Source organism: Passer montanus, unplaced genomic scaffold (assembly GCF_014805655.1).
Source record: "Passer montanus isolate IOZ18808 unplaced genomic scaffold, ASM1480565v1 scaffold52, whole genome shotgun sequence".
Lineage (NCBI taxonomy): Eukaryota > Metazoa > Chordata > Aves > Passeriformes > Passeridae > Passer > Passer montanus.
In genome coordinates, this window is record NW_024370152.1 from 4,744,395 (window position 1) to 4,761,629 (window position 17,235).

The window sequence follows — 17,235 nt, forward strand, 5'->3', positions numbered from 1 at the left end:
AAACTTTGCTGGTGCAACACTGGTACTTGCTGTTATATCTCAGGAGATTGCAAAGGCATGTATTAAAGTATTCTCCTCAGCTGACTGTCTCAAGGCTGAAATAAAACCGTATTTTGTCTGAACTATTTATGCACCTTTTTCTTTCAAATAGCACAATTCTTGTTGCCTAAAATGTGAACAGGACAATGCCTAAAAGAAAAGGGAAGTAGGGTCAGTTTTTTGTTTTCTGAAACCAAAGTAACTTGTGTAAGTCTCTAAAGAAAATTGAAACACATTGTGGTTTCGTCACGGCATATAGGTGTTTTTTCAGCATGCTGATTTCCTGTGTTGACTGACCAGTGAAGAGCAACAGGCGCTGCTAAAATGAAGAGTGACTTTTACTTTGTCTTCTTCTGACCTGCTCAAAGCAAATAAGCCTTAGAAAAATATTTTCAGAATAGAGGGCATTATTTCTAAAACAAATGGCATTGCAACTAGGCTTCTGTTCAGAATAGCACAAATAAGACTATAAAAATGCAATGGATTGTTTCTCAGTAACAAATACCCTTCATGTTTCACAAGAAGAAATGGAGGCTCCAATACAATTCAGTTCTACTGAAACTGGTTTTCATTTGCAAGAGTTGTTGCTCTCAGGAGAGGCACTGCAAACATTTCTTGAGAGCACAGGCACCCATGGGAGGGGAAAGTCCTGAATTCTAATAGACTATGGCACAGACCCAAACAGCTCTATCATTCTTCGGTGCAAGATTTAGGTGGAGTTCAGGTTGAGACCCAAACAGCTCTATCATTCTTTGGTGCAAGATTTAGGTGGAGTTCAGGTTTACAGGGTTGTAATTGTATTTCAGAGCTTTTCCTTCCCCTGTCCATTAGGTGGAGTTCACATTTACAGGGTTGTAATTGTATTTCAGAGCTTTTCCTTCCCCTGTCCAAACAGCTGCATGATATGGAGCCATCTGCAGCCCAAAGCCAGAAGGCTGTGAGCTCTATCACTGCACATCCTGAAAACACCTCCATTCTAACACCTCCATTGAACACATAATTAATCAGGGTCCAGTGGGACCCTTCCTCCCTTAGGGTTATGGAACAGGTGGGTTTTAAACTGTAGTCAGTCAACTCCAGCACAACCTAAATCCCTACAAAAGACAGTATCAGGAAATACACAACCTGGATCCCCACAAAACATGAATCCAGAAGATACTACCATCTTTCCAAATACGTCTGAAAGGCAGAAGTATCAAGTGCATTGAATTGACAGCTTAAGTCTTAGTTTTGGCAAACTGAACCCTTACTGCGTGACAGGGATTGCTCCAAGCCATGTTTCACAATTTCACTTTGGTTTTGCAGACTGTGGTAATAGCTGTCTAGGTTAGGCTAAGCCTCAAGAACTGCAGCTGGGTAACAGTATCCAGTTCTACATCAACAGCTGTTGTAAAAAATAGAATAAAAGGCAAATATTATTCAAACTAAAAGGTCGTAACCTGAAACCTCTTTGAATGGACAGAAAGGTTTCACATCTTGATGGTGCTGCTTGTATTACCCAGGGCCTTCACATCAGATCTGGGAGCTCTCTTCATATATAGAACTTTCCTTGTATGGAAAGCAACAATTTTCAGAATGTTGAGAAAAAAATCAAAATTCCAAATGCACTCTCTGCTTTAAAGTGCTCTGAAATGAAACATAGTATTTACTGTTGTTCATTAAAAACTGGTAAATAAAGAGGTCTTAATTGAAAAATTTTGGCAAGGAAGGAAGCCACCAGTGAGGCATCCCTGGTCTTCCATTTCATGCTATTGCAGAGATTTGCAAATGTACAGAAGAAAAACATAAAGATAATAAACACCTGTAAACAACACTGTTGTTTCATCTACTGAATTAATCAGAAATATGAACAAATTCATTGAGAACAGATTTGAGTACATAGCTACCTAGCTATATTAGAGAAGTGCCAAGGTATCTAGATTTTTTGGTGATGTACATTTTTAAAACAGCAGAATAAGGAATGTAGATATTAAAACCGTTACCTGACACAATGCAGAGAATAATTAGGTATTCATTTTGTATTTCATGCAATGTGTGTTTGAGCATTTTTTGTGGTTTTGGGAGTGCAAACTAGACAGCAACCAGTAACAATTTGGAGAATTATTACAGACAGTATAAACAGCTACCCACTCCTTCCTTTGTTATTTTCATTTGGAAGCAAAAAGAACAATGTCCCACTTTTTTCTGTTTCCATCTGAAAGCCCAAATGATCCCTCTCTTTCTAAAGAAAAATATCCCTGAGGATCAAAGAAATAAATTGATATTAGAATATGCCTCATTGACTGCAGAGAAAAAAACAGAATTCACAGCATTCTGCAGTGGAGAATTATGAAGAAAATAAACAAGCAAATTTCTTGCTCTAGGAATGGTGTGAAATCATTCTTGCTGCTGAATCCAAAGGCATGCTAAATTTTATTCTTGGCATTGCTTTGCCTTGTCAGCAATTACAGCCTTCTTGATGCCAGAGATATTGACATTCCCCACTGCTGATGGAGCTTCAGCCATTCCCTGCTTGTCTTGCCCTCTCTCTTCATGACCATCTCCCTGGTAATGCTATTAACAACACGGCTACTCATTATCACTTCAAAGATCAGCTGCACATTGCATATGTTCCAAGTTTGTGGGTAATAAGAAATGAACTTGGTGCCATCTGTAAAAGAATTATATAAAGGGCAAACTGGATTGACTGCTGTCTTCATTCCCATCATTTCTTCTCCCCTGTTTGCTAACACATTCAAAGCTGTTTCAGAAATGTCAGAACACTATAGAATTTAGGAGATATCTCAGCTTCACACTATTGCTATCTACAATAGAACCTAAAAATTCATCTCCTGGTGAGTCTGCTGCACAGTTACAAAATACTTTTATGAGAAGGATTGCATCAAATTCATCTATTCAGTTGACTCCACCCTGGCAGCAAAATATACCATGCTCCACCAAACCCCTAAAAAACACCTCTGCAGTAAAACTGTACCTGAAATAGGAGATCTTAGGACAGCTATCTCAGTTAGGTTCCAGCTTTTCTTCACACCTCAGACCCACTCTGCTGCTGAAGCACCCAGTGCAGAACCTGTCTTCAGAGGCCACAGCCCTGGCTGCACTGGTCTGCAAGTGGCACCCAACATGTACCTAACTGAAGATCAGTAAACAGCTCCCCCAAAGAGTCATGGGCATCATCCAGGCTGCCGTGGAGAGGAAGAGAGTACCCCCAGAAACACAGTTCATTGTCTCTGTATTATCATTTCTCTTGAAAAACTTTTATGGTCATCTAAGCCTAGCACTCCTTGGCACTTTCAAGAGGACCTTCATCATTAATTAATATTCCTGAATTAAGGTCACAATTAATATGATTGTTTTCATCTTCTATGATGTCAACAATGTCCAGTCCCTTTTATGGACAGAAACTTAATACTGACAGAATTATCTAAAGAATGGTCAGAAAAAAAGACCTAGCTCAGTATGTAGACTGGTAGCAGCAAACTCCTAGAAGAAGGCAGCAATATTAGTGTAAATAGACAGTGTTACATATACCAGAAACAGAAACGTTTGGTCAGTCAAAAGACAATAAAACTCTTACAGACAACTGCACTTCAAAGCTTATTATTTTGAAATACTAGTATTAAGTATTGTGACATTTAAGAGTCAGTTTAGTTTCTAGTTGTCATAGCCATGATGTGGCATGTTACTGTGACTCATTATAATAGTCTAAACTAGATTTGTCCTCTTTCATATTCCCATTATGTACTGAAGACAGTCATATGACACCAAAATAGTTTTCTAGTTTCCTTTTACACATCTGTTCATATTTTATGTGAGCTACATAAAGCTAAGAACACATGTAACAAGTTTATATAAAGTGCTAATTTGCAATGCCTTCACTCATAATTTCCCTAATATTGCATTTTTAAGTTTAACAGTATTTCTGAATATTCTTTATCCTCCTCCAACTTCAGAACTTCTGTTTTTTAACACATATGCAAGATCACATGCTTGTATAACTTAAGTGGTCATTACAGATGGCAAGATATGCCAACCCTTACCACATATCAGAGGTGTTTCTTATGTGAAACTACACAGGAAACTAACTCTTCTGCTTTTTGCTTTTAGCAAAGTTATAATTTATTTTTCAACTCTTCCACACATGCATGCATAAACTCACACAGATATCCAACAATATTATAAATATTTAATCATGCATTATTAATAAAAATACTACTACAATATCGAAAAAAGTATTACCAATATAAACAGTTTGATCTATGATCAATGTTCCCCACCAGACAAAATGTAATAAACCCCAGAAGCTGGGTCAAGATTCATCACCCAATATAGAATGTAAAAGTGCTAGTGTAGTTAAGTGCAGCTTCAGACATAAAGTTCTCTATTTTCAGTTTCTTTTCAGATAATTTTAGAAATATTTTACTTCTGTTCCACTGCTATTTTTCCCCCCCAAAGTTCATGCCTAGAGTGGCAATCTTACATAAACATTCTTCACAGAAGAAGCAGAAAATACCTCACATTTTAAGTCACATTTTAAGTCAAGTTTCTGTGTTTGGTTTTGAAAACAAACTCTCTAGCATCCACATACATACTTTACTGACTTTTAAGCCATGAAAAAAACTTTAAAAATATCTTTGAAAATTCCCTGGTAAAACATGCACATTTAGCTCAAAATTTTTCCTTGGATGCATTGTAGTGTTATTTTTATGGCACTATTCATGATATTTTGAACAGCAGTCAGGAAGCCTTTCAACTATTTACATATTTAAACCATTAAAATAATTCTAGATTTGATAATCTTGTATTTCTGCACAGCAGTGCTAAAGAAATCTACATGATAGTTGTATTATTACATAGACTGCTGTATTGGATTTTGTTTCAAGGTAGCCAGGTCAAATGGATAGCAAATTTCTGGTGTAACGAAGATTTGGAGAGTCTTGTTAAAAATATACAGATATATTATACTCTTCTAAGATTTGTTATTTTCTCCATAATAAACAATATGATTTTTGTTACATAAAAGTATTTAATTGTGAACTTGTTAAATAACCTCAGGAGTACCTCATCTCTTCAAAAATCTAGCTCCTCTCTTTGTTCCCACGCTCCTATTCTTACCTCAAGAAGCAAACATCTCTTAGACTTATATGTTGGAAAGTTTTACTTTTCAGTCAGCTACTGGGCTTGATTATCTTGACCAGTGTTAGAAAAACACTAATTCACAGTCACAATTTCAAAGCCTTCATACCACAGATGTACAGAATATTCTGGCAAGCACTACTGGTGGGTAAGTAAAACTATGTGATATCTGTGCCTGAAACGTAAAACAATACACCATACTCACACTCAACAGTTTTGCCTCTTCTGCTTCGGTTAGCCAGAAATCAGTGGTTTATTTCCCAACACCTGCTGAGCAAGCCTATGTTAGGCAACCACTGCAGAAAGCAATAAACCTCTCTGAATTAGACAGTTCTTTTGTTATCCCAGAAATCAGTGGTTTATTTCTCAACACCTGCTGAGCAAGCCCATGTTAGGCAACCCACTGCAGAAAGCAATAAACCTCTCTGAATTAGACAGTTCTTTTGTTATTTGGGTCTCAGAGTGTATGGGTCTGAGAGCTAGAACAGCTCAGGAATGTAGAATAATTTATTTCAACACAAATGAACAACACATTACTTTTCTTGCTGCACTGGCTACTGCACTGTGCGGCAGATCAAGTTCTTTCCCTGTGTCTTCCCTGAGACCACAGGAGCAAATGGCAGCTGAGTGGCTGCTACATTCTAAAATGGCCAGATAGGAATTCTGTGCAAGAATAATTAATACATCAGAAAGCATCCTACAGATGCAGAAGTAAACAGTCTTGTCCTTAATAACAGGTACTGAAGATCAACACAATAGCAGTTCATATTAAGCTCCAGTGGAAGTTCTCATGGTTTAAACAGAACCTTAAAATTAGCATTTTCTCCTCTATAGGCTTCTCCTTCTGATATGAGAGTAGCTACCCGAGTTCCACCAAAACTATGTAAAATATGGATCCACTGTCATATCCAGTCCTGTAGGAGAAGGTCTGAATGCTCTCCCATGACTCATTGAGCATGTCACTACAGAGAGCATCAGAAATGCCTCCTAGGCCATCTTTAAGAAACACAGGAAAATGGTGGAAAAATATTTCTAGTCAAAGCAGTAGGACTGCTTATAGAAGATCAAAAGGAGACCAGTGTTTATAACAGAGGCTGAAAATGTCAAGTTTCTTAAAAAATTTCTCTCCCTTACTCCAAAACCTATCCCTGTTGTTAAGAAATGCTTGCTCGTGGATCCTTTAAAGAAAAACTGGATTCCTTCTCCCTGCATCCCCCCCTCCCTGCCTTGCCCCAAAGAGAAGTATTTTGGCCACAGAGGAACCAATGTGTGCCTCAGGGAAATTAGAAAAGCTGCCAGTTTTAATACACGATCAACATCATGACTCAGTTGATACAAAGTTGGTTTGGTAAGGCATTAAAATGGAAAGCAAAAAAGCAATATATCTTCAGGTATAAAATTGTCATTAAAAGAACGGATTGCTTTTTCTTTCAATTACTGGACCTTCTGTCTAAAAAGTAGGAAAAGAAACACCAAAATCAAAGGGCAAGAAAAAGGAGAGGTTGTGTGGTGATGCTGGGCTGCTAATTGGTAACAGCTATGCTCATCAAATTCTCTAAACTCCTGAGCAGCGGAAAGATATATATCTGGCTCCACAAATTTTTGTAACTTTTGTAACAGTTTTTTTCACTGCAAGTATAACAAAATCTGCGACAAACTTATTAAAATGTTTTGTTACACATGGCAGCAAAAGCAACTGGGTAAGTGCCCCTCCGGAAATGGTCCCCATCAATAGGGAACATGAGGCTGAAAATAGGCATGCATGGCTACTTGGGTGAGACTGGCTGTGAAACACAAAAAATTGAAGTACTGAGGGGAAAAAAAGAGAGTTCAAGAAATGAGATGTCACTACAATCAAAGCGTTTGTGGTTAAGACCTCATAGGAACTCACTCTACTAGGAGTAGGATTTAAAGGAGTTACTGGTTCCTGTTAGCTAAGACTGAAACATGGAAATATGCAGCATCCACATTAGCAATTAGTATGGCACAATTACAGAAGATCAGTAAGTGAAAGAATTGGTACTGAAGAACCATATCCTTCCTGCACTCGCTTGTGGGGTTTCACCTTGGACTACCTCTAAAAAAAGCCAAAGAAGGCTGAGTGCTAAAGAAAGCTACATAGGTAGGTGATGAAATTTCCCTCAGAAATTATACAGTTCTAAGTGATCCTTACTTGGTCTTGACTTTTAAGCCTAATTTTTCAAATTTTTTATCATTATATAAATACTTTTTGGGTGCGAGTGGGAGTGACAAAAGACACCTCTGTTAAAACACTGGTATTTTTCAAATCAGAATTCTCCAAACAAACCCCAGGCTCTAGTTCCTGATGGCTGTCAGTCACTATCCTAATGCCACATTTGTGCTCAGAAAACAAAAGATCATTAGGCTCAGTAAATGCAGAGGGTAAGCAGCAGACACAAAATAGTGCTGTCAAGGTAAAAGCGATCATTTTATTGCTTAACTGCAAAACAAAGCACCACCACTGTCCCGGGGGGACTTGACAAATACAGGTCCCAACAGCTGCTAACACAAGGAGTTTGTCTCTAATTGTACCAGTTTAATAAGCCTGTGTATTGGGTGCAGGTGGTCAGGCTTTGACAGTGGGGCTGCAAAGGCCAGGGGGTGCCCTGGGCTGGTCACAACTGGTGCCAGCAGGCCCTAGTGGACACCCCTACAAGCGTTCCAGGCTTTTGTTATAGTTTTCCATCTTTATTTAAGTGAGGGACCTGCTTAGGGCAGGTCATGTCATGTAAATTATGCTGAACTGGGTGCTCTCACTGTAGATGAACCATGTTATGGGGAATAGTCTCATTTGAGATTTATTCAAAAGAGCTGTACAGTAACACTGGAGGCAAACAGCAATACCACAGAAAAATAAACTCACAGAAATTTTCCATTGTTTCTTGACCCAATGAGGATACGGTGTTCTGACTCCTCCCGAGAGATCCTCCCATGGAACCACGGCATCTTCTCATGGGCTGTAGTGGCAATCAGCTTCTCCAGCTGAGGCTTCTGACTAATGATAGCTTGTTCAAGAGCATGTCCCTAGAGAGCAGTAAAAACACAGCAAAACAGTCAAACTATCTTCTGCAATAAAAAGATGACAGGCAGACTCTCAATCTTTTGGATCTGCTTTTGGGACATCCAAAATCTGCACATATTTGTTGTGTGTGAAGGCCTGGTTGCTATAAAGATTTTAAACCAGAAACTAACATATTGTAATCTAAACATCACAAAACTAGGGTTCTCCCTTTACCTCTGAGAAAAAGAAGGAAAATTAACCAGTAAATAAAACCACTGGTATATCGGTATTTAAGCTTACAAAAAAGTCTTATTGTTATGCTAATGAGACATGGCTAAATGAAGTTAGTGTTAGTGTGAGATTTCAAACACACCTCCAAATTACATATCCTATGGCAGTGTACTAAAATAAACTGAATGTGCTTTGCACTGTTGCAGCATGTCTGTCAAAGACATTAATGCAAATTTTCCCAGACAGAAGAGTCCTCATTTTAGAGTGAATTATTCAGAGTAATATTAACTTAGACATTTCTAACCTTGTCTACAACCTACCACTTCTAAATTGGGCTCAGAATCTGAGGGCAACCCCCACTAGTTTCACCAGCATTTAAACAGAGCTCAACAACTTCCCTCTAGACTAAGCTCAGACTCATCAAAAAAGACACTGTGCACCTCAGCAGTTATAGAAAATGTTGTATAAGTTTCAGGTTTTCCCAGTTTTGGGGATGCTACATATATTCTACAGAGCAGAAGTCATAGGGTTACTTGCTAGCAACAAAAGAGATTAGGAACCTTGAGTATCTTCATGAGTTCATAAAGGTAACTCATGACATCTCAAGGTCAAATAATACTTGTCCCCACACACTACAACAAATACTCTCTTTGCAGCCTCCTACACTACTGTTTCCATGTTAAGACTGGCTTCTTCATAGCCATTCTTAGGAAAAAATCCAATATCTTGTCCTCCACATGGAAAATTCCTGCTTGACCCCTGCAGCACTGAAGATATATAGGCAGTGGTCTGCAGTGTAGAAATTGCTCTCTTTCAGGAACAATTTCTGTTTTGGACATAACTTAAATTAGCATCACAGAAGCAAGGCCAACTAAGAGAGTAAGATGTAAAACAAGTCATCATGTCACTATGCCTGCCTGCATATCAGTCCATAAAAAATCAGAATTAAAAGCAATGAGCAAAACAAAAAGCAATGATACAAATGTATCTTGTTCATTACATGTATTAATTTTTGGTCCAAATCTGATGGCATACGTTAGTGCAGAGGTAGATTACATTAGACCATGACATTGTAGAAATTCTAAGGGCTCAAATTTCAAAAAACTAGACTTACTGCCAAGTTACTGCATGTACTGGGGAGAAAAACACCTCACTGTTAAATCTCAAACAGCTATAATTTCATTGTGAAAAAATACTATTCCTACAACTACATACCAGCAGCAACAGCTAGAAACAAATACTGCAATCTCTTTTTTTTCCTAGCTCAAAGATTACTTTATGGTGAGATCAGTCTAGCTTTACCTGCAAATTCCAAGTCTGCTTAACATACTCTCTGATGAGGTTCTCTTTCAAATCTTCAAAGGGTCCTGTTTTGGGTTCAACACCTGGTGGCCGGTTGAAAGGTTTTCTCAGTAGACAGATAAGGCCATCTGCTTCCCCTGAGTGATAGTTAATGAGTTCAGCAGGACTGGCATGTGACCTGCCTCCTGCAATAGCATAGGAGCCACTCAGCTCCCTCTCAATTGTATAGTGGTGAACCTTCCTTCCATGAGCCAAGGACAGGGCAAAGCCCCCCAGGTAATTCCGGCTTTGGCGGAGCAAGTATAGTCCATCACTTGCTCCTCCCTGCATCAGATACTCCTCAGCATCTTCACGTGTGATATTACCAAAGAAGTATGGCAAATGGTTAGCAGGGTTTGATGTGTTGGAAGCCATGGTTTTTTCTTTTCCAAGCAGCAAATCTAGAATACTGTATCTGAAAACATAAAGACAGAGACATGAATGTCAGTAGAAAAAAGAGGATAAACCAGTAAGACAGCAGTTCACCTGCAGTATGTTTGCAGAATCACATAATTATTTAGGTTGGAATAGACCTGTAAAATCATTGAGTCCAAACTTGAACCAGTCACCATCTTGTCAGCAAGACCATGGCACTGAACACCTCCAGGGATGGTGATTTCATCACCCCCTCAGCAGAGCATTCCAACGTTTAACAACCCCTTCTGTGAAGAAATTCACCTGATGTCTAACCTGAAAACCACCAGGGGGCGTAGTCTGGGGTAATTTTAGTAATACATTTGTAGGTGATACATATGTTGACAATCAAAAAAATTATTTTAAAGTGAAGATACCATTTTTATTTTTATCTTGTTAGAAGCTGTTTTTCTAAATCCCAGCAGCTCTCTTTTCCCGTTTCCCAGTGCCTTGGTTAGAAGTGGACAAAGTGATCATAAGTTCAGTTTCTGCTTCTACAGTTGTGAAACACATGAGTTAAAATATGAGCCATTCACAATAAAATGAAGCATCATTTTAGGGAAGCCATGCAGCAATCTGTGGAATCAGCATTAAACAGTTCAGGCTATATGAGAACAGAGTTAATAGCACATTTGTCTTGTAGCTAGCTAAAGTGTGCAACTGAGTTACATGAAGAAAAGTGCAGAAGACATTATGGACACTATGTAAAAAGGGAGGGTTCATAATGCAAAGGTGTAACTGAGGAATGGGAGTCTTAATGTAGGGCCTTTTAGCACACAGCACTTCAGACTGACACCTTCCCTGGCAGTCCTGAAGCAGGCAGAGCTGTTTGTGCCTGCTGCTTAATTCATATTTGATCTATCAGTGCTGATTTGCTGTCCACTGTGTTCGTATCAAAAAACAGTAGCTATATCAAAAAGCTGTGCTATGCTGTGAATATGTAAAGGGTTGATGTGGGGAAGAAAAGAAGGAGAGGAACACAAAGTCAAATCAACAAGGCTCACACAGTATAGAAAACTAGACAGGGCACAGTCAGTCAAACCACATGCTGTGCAGATCTTCCAGTCTTCTCCCACCATCCTAAATAAGGGAGATATCAAAGTTGCAAAGATATTGCACCTACAAAATAGAGCTTCATGCAGCATATTATTTATTACTCTTGTGATCTGCAACTAAAAGTTACTGGTTTAAGCTCCCATACTAATCTAGTAACGTAACTTTCGTTTGCTAACTGCAACAAAGAAAAGCTGTAACTGAAGACACGTAAGGCAGTCCTTAGTTAGTCGCCACCAAACATATATTCTGTACGCAAAATGACCATTCTGACTGTACCAGACAAAGTTTTCTTCAAATGGAATAGATTCATTCAGTAACCTAATGCAGGGCCAAAGGATTGCAATCAATAATACAATGCCCATTTGGAGGCCAGTTAATAGTATTGTAACCCAGTGTCAGGATTGGGGTCAATGTTATTTCACTGAGGTGGTGGATAGCGGGGAGAGCACAGCCCCAGCAAATTCACAAATAATACAAAACGACACAGTGGCTAAACATCACAGGGCTGTGATACAATTCGAAGGGACCTGGAAAGGCTAAGGAATTCGAATTAAAGTAATTTAATGAAGCTCAACAAAGGGAAACATCCAGCAGAGCAGACTTTGCTCTTTCTGGAGCATTTGCCTTCCTGGCTATGAGGTGTCTCACACCCTTGTGGTGTCACCATGGGTGGAAGGTCTGTGACCAGAATGTTTTCCAGCAGGGTCTGTCTGCCCATGGTTTGTCCAGGGCCCCTGTAGGTGCACACACAAGGCATGCAGGCTCCATCAGAACTCCTGGCTTGGTCTGCCAGCTTTGGCACAGGGGACAGCAGCAGCCTGGGCACTGCACAACGGCAACCCCTGCCGGTGCTTCCCTTCCCCTCCCGGCAGGTTTCACTGCGCAGGTTTCCTGCAGGAGCCTCTCCTGGGACAGTGTGTGCAAGAGTACCAGTACACTGGTAGCAGGGAACACTCACAGAAAATTTCTCTTTCTTCCTTGACCACTTCCCCCAGGAGTACCTGTGCTAAGCTGGGGGTGACTGGGGGAGGGTATGGGCACTCAGGGTTGTGGATATACAAGCTCTTCTCCCAAGCCCTCCTGACATCTTGCCAAAGCCTATCATATGCAACATACATATCAGCCTGAGCACTTAGGAGATGTGGAGATCAGGAGTTTCCTCCAACTCTCCATCCCTCCAGTGAGGTGCAGAGATAGGGGCACAGACCAGCTGAGCCCCACATCTCACTGCCCTGTCCCAGGGCTCAGCTGCTGCTTTCAAGCCTTCAAGGAGAGCCAGCAGGAGGCTCTTTCATCATCTCCCCTTTCCACAGCCTTCTGATGCCCCCGCAACTTTTCTACTCCTAGCACAAAGCAAGCCCCATCACTTTGCATGTCTGTCTTGGCAAGACATGGCACTGGGCACCTAGGAAGGCACAGGGGAGAACTGTGCTGCAGACACCCCAGGCAGGGCGGGAGTCCGTCTCTTCCTATGCCTGAGATGATGAGAGGAAATGGCCTCCTGTAGTACTGAGGAGGATTAAATTGGATACCAGCAAATATTTCTTCACTGAGAAAGTTATCGGAACAGGCTGCCCAGGGAAGTGTTTAAATCACCTTCCCTGAAGGGAATTGAAGACCTACAGAATGGTGGTTAGGGACATGGCTTTGTAGTGGATTGGGTAGTGATAGGTTTATAGTTGGACTTGATAACCTCAAGGACCTATTCCAACCTAAATATTCCTTTGATTCTATTATTCTGAAAGTCATTACAAATACAGATGTTTTGAATGTTCTAGTTCCTGTTTCCTTCACTCCTGCCTACTTGTTCCTTCACACACACCCATGTCTTTTTTTTTTTTTTTTTTACTCTAGTATGGACCACACATACTGGTGGTTAGGAGATAAATATACATTATCCAACTTCTAGCAAAATGGTCCTGGAAGGCAGGTTCCAAGTCTTAAATACCACTTTCACGAAAGATTGAAGAAAAAATATTTACTACTAGGTTTTTAGTAAGGAAAGAATTTGGATGCATGACTGATCAACACTGGCTCTTCATCAGCAATGTACAACTTGGAGAAAAGGAAGAAATAATCCCATCATGTGTCTCATGCCAAGAATGGTACTGCACTGCAGTGCCTGCTCAAAACACCTCAGTAATACATACTGAATAAATATCAAACAGAAAAATATCACCATGCTCTTCATCTGTAGAAATTTATTTTAATTAATGTATTTCATTAAAATTAATTTTTGCCATACTTCTAGTTTCAGACTTTAAAAAGATAAAGAACTTTAGAATGAAAATAACAGCTAATAAAATAAAAGTGAGGTGGGGGACAGGGTTAGGGGGGTAAACACATCATCTCTGGCTACAAAAACCTTTATGGCTACTGAAATTTAAATTCACTTTGACGAGGATGTGTTTCAGATCAGGCTACTCTCCAAAGTATTGTTTTGTCTCATATTAATCTCAGTATTTTCTGCACAATCTTCAGGATGATTTGCCCAGAAAAAAGTTCTTAAAAGGCAGAGAGGGCCTGGGGAGAAATCCACTAGTTGTAATTTAGATGAAATGAGAGTGATGGCACTGGTGAGGGACTCTCTCTTAAATCTTCAGAGTAAGAAAGCCTGCTATATAACAAGTTTCTAAAATATGAAGAATATTTCTCAGTTATAAAAAGAACAGCAGCAGGATTCTTATGATCTCTAATATTTCACAAATTATTTATTTATATCTGTTTCCCAAAACAATGGCCTGATTTACTTTTACAAAATAGTTTACTTTTGGCAGTTTTCAGGCCAGGTTTCTCTACCCCACTTTCTAATATGTGAAGAATATTTAATGTTTAGCAACAGTAGGAAATGTTTAAACTGATGCAGCATCTCCTGGGAATGCACAGAGGCAAATAATCATAAAAAACCTCTAGATAATGATTAAAATCTACTTAAGAATTTTGGATGAATGTCTGAATTTGGGATGGCTGTTCTCTTTGTTTGGAATTTCAAAATCGTGCCTTCTTTTTTTGGAGTGGGATCAGTAATGGAATAGAAGAAAATGCTTGAATTCAGAGTTTCCTCCTCCCCTAAGCTTGTCCAGGTGCACAAACAGCGCGTTTTTCAAGCCAGCGCAGTTGCAAACATGAAGTTGTAAAATGGAAATTAGGCCCCCTAAGGCTGAACGTCGGGCTTTACCCTTACGGGTGCTGAAGGAAGTGTGGCTGGCTACCCAAGAGAGGCGCTTGAGCAAAACAACCATAGAGGGTCTTTAGTGCAACTCTCCCCTTAGTTTTTAAATATGACTTTTAAGGAAGCTACAAATGCATGCAAATATCAGGCTTACCCTACGTGAACGAAAAAACATTGCACAAACACGTAAGAAAATTAGATACCCACTTCCCCTCAGGCAGCTTCCTTATCAAGTCTGCAGTGTACTTCTGACATAGCACACGAGTTTAGTACCTCACACATTTCATGCCTACTAGGAAGCAAAACATTCTCTCAGAACAGATGAACAAAACTAAGGAAAACTCACTTGGAAGGTGTTAGAAAAAAATCTGTGCTAACCACACTGCTACACTAGGCTTAATTCTATTTCAGCTCATATTTAGACAAGGATAAAGGGATAATAATTGCTATATTGAAAAGTTTGCCTAGCAAGGAGTATAATACTACCAAGGTACTGATCTCCATTCTCCATAACATTAAAAAAATACAAATAGGAACACGAATCTTTCTAAAAAGACCAAACAGTAGTGTGGTGGGAGACTCGGGGATTTCTGATTGATTAGTTACTCCTTCATGGGTAAGATGACTGAAATGTGACAGAAGACCAAAAGCTGTGTAGCAGTGAAACAGTGTTACAAAAAATGTTCCTCATTTGAGCAGTTATTTTTTCATCTTTTCTTGTTTTTCAAGGTAGTATTCTGTGATCAGGGTATGAAAATAAAGTAAGGTTTAAAGCAACTGTCTCACATGCATACATACCTACAAGACACAATAGTGCTGAATGATGAAAATATGCTTAGTGAAACAATTTGTTCTAGAACAAGGAGATATTTTAAGCACCCACGGAACTTCAACAGTTCTCTAATTATACACAGGAAAACAATAATAAAAGAATAATATGAATGCATATTTTTCTGAAGTTCTTATTTAATTAGGATTCTTGGAATGAAGGTGTGTACTTCTGAGGAAAGCAGTACAAGTATTTTGAAGATACTTTTCCACATTTTCAACTTGTGTAACACAGCTGAAAGAAATTCAGTATGCATAGAATTATAAATACACTTGATGGTGACTTGATATACTATATTAAATATTTTGGTAGTTTCAGGATTCAAGGAGAATCTTAAAGGTATACTCAAAATTGATGTACACTTTGAAATAGTAGCAATGAATTTATGATACTTCAGTGCTAATTACCTCACTTTAAAATAAACTAAATTTAAAGAAGTTTAACAAAGAAAAATTATTTGAATTACTGTTCTATTCTTATTTTTGCACCTTTAAAATAATATTCCAATGTGTGTAGGCAGCTGAACAGTAGTCTTAGTTTGATCATCAGATTACTTCTAAATGCCTCCTTTGCCTTTTTGTATAAAGATTTAATTTCTATCCATACCTTAGGACCGGAGTTTTTATGATCAAATTATGCAGAAACAAAGGAAGAACACAGCAAGTGTCAAAAAGGAAGTCATCAGGGCAGCAAATGCAGCAAAATATAATTTTATCAAGTAATTCTAACAAACTAGAGTTTGATCAGGACACTGAAGTGAACTTACTGACCTACTGAAAAACATTTGAAAAACTGTGTAATTATACTGGCAACTGGTGGTTTTGCAACTTTTGTAGACATCTTCAAACAATGTCCCACTTATTCACTCATTCAGACAATGTCCCACTTCAGTACTACATCACACTGAAGAGGATGTACTGTAGTACTGTCTAAGAGGGAAAAGTGACACTTCCATTTCTTTGGGTTGCTGACCTTCCTCAGGGAAGTGCCCTTGCTGAGTACTGATGCTTAGGGCCCTGTGCCTCAGACTGCACCTACTGTGTCTCTAATCAGCTTACAGCCTACAGCAACATTTCCATCCCTCATGTTTGGGCCTCCTTCTGCATGTGTTTCTCCAGCTTCTCCAAGAAAAGTTTTCCTCACACAATCAAAGATTCATCTCTGAATTCTGCAGCCTTTTACTGACAATCTAAGACACGATGCTCTGTTTTTTGCCTTATTCTTCAGGTGTTAAAACTGCCTTCATCTGCAAAGACTTTCCTGTTATTCCACATATGGTCCTGGCCAGTGCTGATAGATACATGAAGCATGTGTCAGTGTTTAGCAAGTTTCATACTGTTATATGTTCATATTGACAATAATGCAAGGAAGCTCATATTGTCAATTTTTTATTATTTCTTCAACACCAGGCTCTTTCCTTAGCACTTTTATTTAGTAAAAATACTTGTCTCAGGTGTCAAGTTCCATATTTTAATTTAACAGTTTCTTTCTTTCATTTTTGCTTTATTGTGATGCATTCAGGGTGACAATGGTGTTTCTGCTAAGGTTTTAAAACATTGAGATGTATTCTTTACCAGAAACATAGCTTAATTAAAATCTGTCTGGGAAAAGCAGGAAATGTGGCAGCTTTGGTCCAGAAGATTTTCTGATGGGGAATTCAAAAGCTGAATCTTACAATATGATCAGTGAGCTTTGGGATTGTCCAATCTGTAACAGGTTCATTTTTTTCATTGTTATTATGAAAGTTAGTGGCCTAGCTAGCCTCTTCCTGAGCTTAGGGAGAAACAGCTTTTGCCCTCATTCATGTAAATCCTCAGCATTTTGGCCATATCGGAACAAATAACTGCCTTCTCAACAGGGGATATTGGTATTTTATCTACTATATTTAGGGTGAACACTATTTATTTCCCCTCCTGTATCAAGGAGTCATTTATAAAATGAACTGAAAAGGAATATACAAACACACCTAAAAATATTTTCCTATAGATTTACTTT

The 17,235-nt window shown here is 38.9% G+C and overlaps 1 protein-coding gene across 3 annotated transcripts in view; it reads right to left on the reverse strand.

The window, feature by feature from the left end:
- The window catches only part of SYK (spleen associated tyrosine kinase), a 50,219-nt gene that overhangs the window by 20,188 nt on the left and 12,796 nt on the right, over window positions 1-17,235 (reverse strand). For 2 of the 3 annotated variants that reach the window (XM_039724050.1, XM_039724049.1), the window contains exons 2-3: window positions 9,731-10,184; window positions 8,060-8,220 (exon numbers count right to left, since the gene is read on the reverse strand). In XM_039724050.1, coding sequence (XP_039579984.1) covers window positions 8,060-8,220; window positions 9,731-10,144 — 575 coding nt within the window. In that variant the 5' untranslated portion in view covers window positions 10,145-10,184. The remainder of the gene's footprint in view (window positions 1-8,059; window positions 8,221-9,730; window positions 10,185-17,235) is intronic. The other variant, XM_039724051.1, reaches the window with a different exon arrangement.